The sequence below is a fragment of the Saccopteryx bilineata genome, chromosome 2, assembly GCF_036850765.1.
Source record: "Saccopteryx bilineata isolate mSacBil1 chromosome 2, mSacBil1_pri_phased_curated, whole genome shotgun sequence".
Lineage (NCBI taxonomy): Eukaryota > Metazoa > Chordata > Mammalia > Chiroptera > Emballonuridae > Saccopteryx > Saccopteryx bilineata.
In genome coordinates this window covers 320,299,798-320,305,797 of record NC_089491.1, presented here as the reverse complement: position 1 = coordinate 320,305,797, position 6,000 = coordinate 320,299,798, and the positions used below count along the sequence as shown (strand labels likewise).

The following is a 6,000-nucleotide window of genomic DNA, read 5'->3' as shown; positions in this document are numbered from 1 at the left end:
CTATTTTATTGCAGTGATACATCTTATCATTGAGCTTGTCTCCCGGTAATGGTTCCTGCATATAAAAAGTCTGTGTCAGTGGGAACTTCTCTGGGAGGAAATGCAACTTTAGCTGTGAAGGGGGGAAAACTTTTATAGCTTTCCTTATGTTAAAAGGTCAGAGAAAACAAATAACACTTCATCTTTTTGTCAATAAGAGAATTGAGGTCACAGCTGCCTTGACAGTAACAAGTTACTGAAAACATAAATTAGAAGGCCCATGGTGTCTCTTTAAAGTCCTGGGGACGCTGTTAGCAATGGACTAGTGCCAACAGCTGTGAAGGGGTGAAGGGTTCTCAAAAGGAAGGGCTGCCAGGATTGTCTACACACTTCATGCATTCCCACTGAGGTCCAGTTAGTGCCCCCTCCAATCTGCCATCATCAATCTAATTCAATAGAGTGACAGAGACCAGGCAGTGTGAAATGCTGAACTCTGCCACGGACTTGCCGTACAGACTTGCACCGGGTCTCATTACAAGTGACGGACCTTACTTTTCCATCAGTCAGACACAGCAGAAAAAAAAGGCGTAATTGGTCACACTGCAGACTGTCATCATCAGCTGAACTCTTATGTTTTACTCTGCCTTTCATACATGGTAAACAGGTTGACAAAAATCTTTTTAAAACTATATCAGTAATGATGCTTTTTTGTGTCCTTGATTATTTTACGAGTCAAAATAAAATATTTTTAATAGTTCTCTGGGAAAAAGCTACGACATGATGGATTTAAAAGAATTCAAGATGTAGTAAAGTGTGAAGAAAAAGAAACTGTATGTTTAATTAAATAAAACAAAGTATTGGTTTGATTGAGAAAAAACAATCGTTAAGTTGAAACACTAGAGGAAGCCTGAAAGGGTTAGTAAAAACATAAAAAGAATGATATGGTGATATAATTGCTTTTGGATCAGTTTTATGAGTTCTGTTTATTTTTGGCCAAACTGTTTCAATATTAACTAAGATTTTTAACTTAAATCAGCAGCATTTGATACAATACATATATTACCATCTGAGATATTATAAATGACTTGCCACCATTACCCCTGTAAAGACAAGTCTTAAAAATACTTTGCAAGTTTTAAATCAAAAATACACAAAAGGTAGAAAAGAAAACGTATTTCTCAAGGTAATATACTACAGGCATGGCCCTGTAAGATTTTTTTGCTATACTATACAATCAAATGGAAAAAATCATGATTGACTCATGTAAAAACTGTCTCCTCCATAAATCCAACTAGGGGTTTGGTATAAACCACTATTAAAGAAAACTTAGATTTGACTCTTTTGGGATATGCAAATGTAGATGATGTAGTCTAAAGGTTATATAAGTCTAAGTGATAAGTACATTAAACTATATCAACCTATCTTGAGTTACCAATCATTGCCATCATGATAAACAATCTAAGGGTCCACATATTTCTATTAGGCATTGAGTAAAAACTCTCAGAATCTGCCCATACTCAATTCAACCCACCAGAAATATGAAAAAGAAGTCCATTTAGTTAGCATTTGACAAACCTGTATTTCTAACTGTTGCACCACCTGCATTTGCACTCGACACTGGGCAGTGCTTCGGTCATCCAACGCGTGTTCATTGTTAAGGTGCCTAAACAAACACGAGACACAAAACAGAATGTTAAGCGATGTGTACCTCAGTGGCATATGCTTTACTTCAAAAGCATTACACTGAAGTCATATTTTCCTCCACAGTGGGAATAAAGAACACCTTAAAACTATACATTTAAAAGTTCCTTAAAATTAAGAATGAAGAAAAATACATATAGATAGACATATACGGTATGTACCGTATATATAAAGAATTAAAATCATGTTTCTGAGAAGAATTAATTTATAAATATATAGGTTTCTTTCTTAGCAGATCTCAGTTCAACAGTTAGAAACCTTGTTTCATCTGCCCCTTCTCTTGAAAAATTAAATCAGTTCATTTTAATACTTCCTCACTGATCATAACAACAGCTTCTATGTATCTTGACACAAGTGTCATTCTTGGTTGAAGGGAACTGAGGACTAAAAAGGGAGGTGTATCAGGTCAAGTTTGAGGTGTGTGGTTAGACTGAAGGAGAGGCACTTCTATACACCTGTCTGCCCTAAGCTCAACTCGGCTCAGTTCTGTTCTGAACCTGATTATAATGAAAACTAAAATTCACTCACTCTTTCTGGAAAGGAGGCTTGAAGTTAAACCTGAGGTTAGCTTATGATGTAAAGGGTCACTAGTTCTTAATTAACATGATATTTAAAAATTGTTTTTCAGTTTTTTCACCAAAATTTTAATGAACAATAAAATTGTATTAAGGTGCTGTATTAAGGTTTTGTTCACTATGAACTCTTGGGGAGCATGCAATAGAGTTATTCTGCAATCATTTTAAATGATGAATATTTTTTAAATGTTTTAACTATACACAATGACTAGGGTGTAAATGCCACAAGATAAGCAGAATATACGGCCCCTAAAAAAGAAAAGGCAGCTGTAGGACTACATTTACTTTTGCATAAAATCACTTTTAAAAAGGTTTTTTTACACTTGTGTACTTCTTAGTGATAATTATCCTATACGTAAAGAACTAAAAAAAAAAAGTACAAAATGTTTGTATTATATACTTGGGTCTTAGAAATCTATTCAATTTATCTATACAGCTTTTATTAGAATAGAGACTGTAGACTACAATAATAGTCAATGAGGTTTTGTCTTGATTGAATTTTTCAGTGGGACACAAAAGAACCTTGCCATTAAAATAGTCCTTTATTCTCCTGTATGAAGGCGAAAGGTTTTTAAAGTGTTGTGATGTTCAGTAATGAGCCTCTATCTAAATTATCATTGGTGACAAACTCACAAAGCACTTTTTGAGGACACATAGTTATGAAATGCCAGAGCTGCCACTTCCTCTCCTGTAATTATAGGCTAGCTTGCAGCCCTTCAATGATCATTTATAGAACAGCCTCCAGTGGATTACTGAGAACTTGAAAAACACACACATACCTCTGCCACATCTCCCTTCTCCTTTCGATGCTATTGTTTACCAGTGATATGTAAAATAATAGTGCCTATTCATTCTCCCTACTTAATTATGCCAATCAAAGTACAGAAATAGTGTCGGCGATAAATACAATGCAATAAGACTAAATAAATAGGCTGAATATTAACATTAAATGATGAATTTATGTATTTGTGACTATTTTGTGCCCAGATTATTCTCTTTTATGTTTTTATAACTATCTCAGGTACTACATATTGCTGTTCAAAAATTCTCTATGATTTATAAATCAAGAATGAGATAATGCTGAAAAATGAGAGGATTGGTGGGTTTTCTCAGTCAGTGTCTAATTGCTGTTTCAAAATGCATATGCAAAGGGACATTTCATTAATCATTTAATCATGTCCCTTGCAGGAAGTTGGAACTAATGTTGCAAATACCCTTTTCATATGAATGCTCCATAATACTATCTTATGCATTTGATATATTGTCTATGTCATAAATTATAGCTGCTTCAAAATGGCCAAGTAGGGTTGTTATCCCTGAAGATGCTTGTTACAAAACCTTTATTAAGCTTCTCTTTTTACTTATTGGTAGTTTTATCTCACAGCTTCCTACTAGCCAACAATAATACTCCTTCTGATGGCAAAGGTCTGTGAATTACCCATGCAATCACTAACACCATTTCACAGGCCTGTTCTACTTCTACTGGTCTGCTAACAAGACGATTACACACAAATTACTGAATGTCTATGAAATATTTAAATGCATTCTACTCTACTATGCATTAATAAGAGCAAAGCAAGCTCTGGAATTCTGGTTAGCTCCAGTCCCTAATGTCCCCTAATGAGCTTCTTACCGAGACTGCAGTTCAAACACAGAGGTGAAGAAAAAAATGCAAAGGGTGCATTCAGAAAGGCAGCACTGAACAAACACTGTGTGAGCCAGCTCTAATTTATGGGTCACTTTATAGGTATATTGATTTTTGTTTTCAAAATGGAATAAATGATGTGGTCTACTGACGTTATTTCAAAACTGCATTGAATCTGTGTGCTAGGTAGGTAGTGTGGATTAGGAAAAAAAATGTAAATAGGCAGTCAAATTCTTTCTAAAAACAATTAAGCAAACATTTCGGAAAGATGAAAAGTAGAAAAAGATCCTTCCAATTTATTTAATACACAATTCTTTTTACCGAAGCTTTTAAGGTTATGAATGCATGTGGTAACTTCAATTATATACACCCCAGATTAGCAATTCAATTTTAAACTCTAGATTTTTCAAATTCATTTAAAGTTATAGCATCGTATAAGCTAAAAAGGAGCCGATTTAAATCTGACTGTGTCAGACTTTTTAACAAAATGTTTCACTTGCAAATCACTGGTGTTTGATTTATTTTGCATCAAGCTTTTTATGTTTAAACACTGACAGGAGTTTAAATACAAAATGTTAGCTGTCACTATTCATTTAGCTGATTATGTGAGACGCCTTAGTTTTGAGAGATGGGGGCACTGTCACCAAAAGAAACAACATTCTGACAAGTTCAAAGAATGCCTTCTTGAGGTCATAATTTTGTAGCCAGGCTGCCTAGTCAAAGACAAAGAAATCGACAACACACACTAAGCAAAGCATAATTTTTAGTCAGCTACCAGGAAAAAGACAACAAATTTTCCATTAAAAAAACAGTTTCCTCTACCTTCTCTGTGGTTCTTAATATAGTGTCAAGCCTAAGAAATTTAGTCTTCGTAAATAAACCTAATTCATTTATCACCAATCACTCTTTACCAGACTGATACTTTTATGGACACTGACCATTCTGACCTTCTTCAGTATATCCGTCTTTGTATCTAGACCATGCTGTGTTTGCTGGCATCTGTGCACGCAAATTCTGGAACTCCTGTCTGCTAACAGGAATGTTAGATTGCAAACCTTTTGGTTTAAACTCCAAAAGTCAATCCATCTACATTCAAGGTGACTTAGGTCCAGTGGAATGATAATTAATTTTTCAGCCAAAATACATGAAAGTTTTGTCAGATATTATTACACTTTTGACATCTATAAGACAATAATGAAGAACTGGTATTAAATGGTATTAGTGATCTAGTGAGATCTTCAACTAGTGGTCAGAAAAATGATAACCTTCTCTCAACACCAACTTTACAGTAAAATTCAAAATTTTCCCCAAACACCTTTTCAGTCTTGACTTTCTTCTTCATTTTTTATTTTCTGCTTTTATCTGTCTGTTACAAATAACAGTTTCTAACTTAGTCTTAAAGTTTCTTTTTTATTCAATAGAAAATAATGTTTCAATTGAATATATATTATTGAATATTAAGTATATACATATACGACTGAGAATATAAATGCTATACATAAGCGCCTATCCTGAGGTGGCCTTTCATCTGGTGCTGGGCAAAAACAGAGGAAGTTTCTACTGACCTGGGAATGTAATGTGAGAAAGGGAATCTGGAACTCAATATATTTTCTCCTATCATTTATTTCACATATGTTGGCTTAATATACTACTCACAAAAATAAGGGGATATTTCAAAATGACTGCGAAGCGATAAAAAGATTAAAAAAAGCATTTGATTTTTTTTATTATTAAACGAGAATATCAGAAAAGCAAAAGACAAGTCAAAGAAAGTTGTTCAATTATGCAAATGAGATGCAAAACTAACTTTGATTTCATTGGGGAAAATGCACTATACAAAAGGCTGAAAGTAATGGAGTATCAGCACGTTCCCTGATCCCCTAATTTTTGTGAGCAGTGTAGTAATAATTGATAGTTTGCTTTTATTTCAAACCAATGACTAAGTTGTCTGATACCAACGTCAAATTCAAAGCTATAGAGTTTATTTCTTGTGCATTTCAAGAATAAAAATGCCACAATATTTTCTTAGGAAAAAAAAAAAACATTTATAACAAACACTGGCTATAAAATTTCCAGAGAATAGATAAACAAGAACACTGA

General features: G+C 33.9%; 1 protein-coding gene across 4 annotated transcripts in view; it reads right to left on the bottom strand.

Moving 5' to 3' along the window:
* FOXP2 (forkhead box P2) overlaps positions 1–6,000 on the bottom strand; it is a 673,365-nt gene that overhangs the window by 48,182 nt on the left and 619,183 nt on the right. For all 4 annotated transcript variants that reach the window (XM_066262149.1, XM_066262151.1, XM_066262150.1 and 1 more), the window contains one exon: positions 1,555–1,642. In XM_066262149.1, coding sequence (XP_066118246.1) covers positions 1,555–1,642 — 88 coding nt within the window. The remainder of the gene's footprint in view (positions 1–1,554; positions 1,643–6,000) is intronic.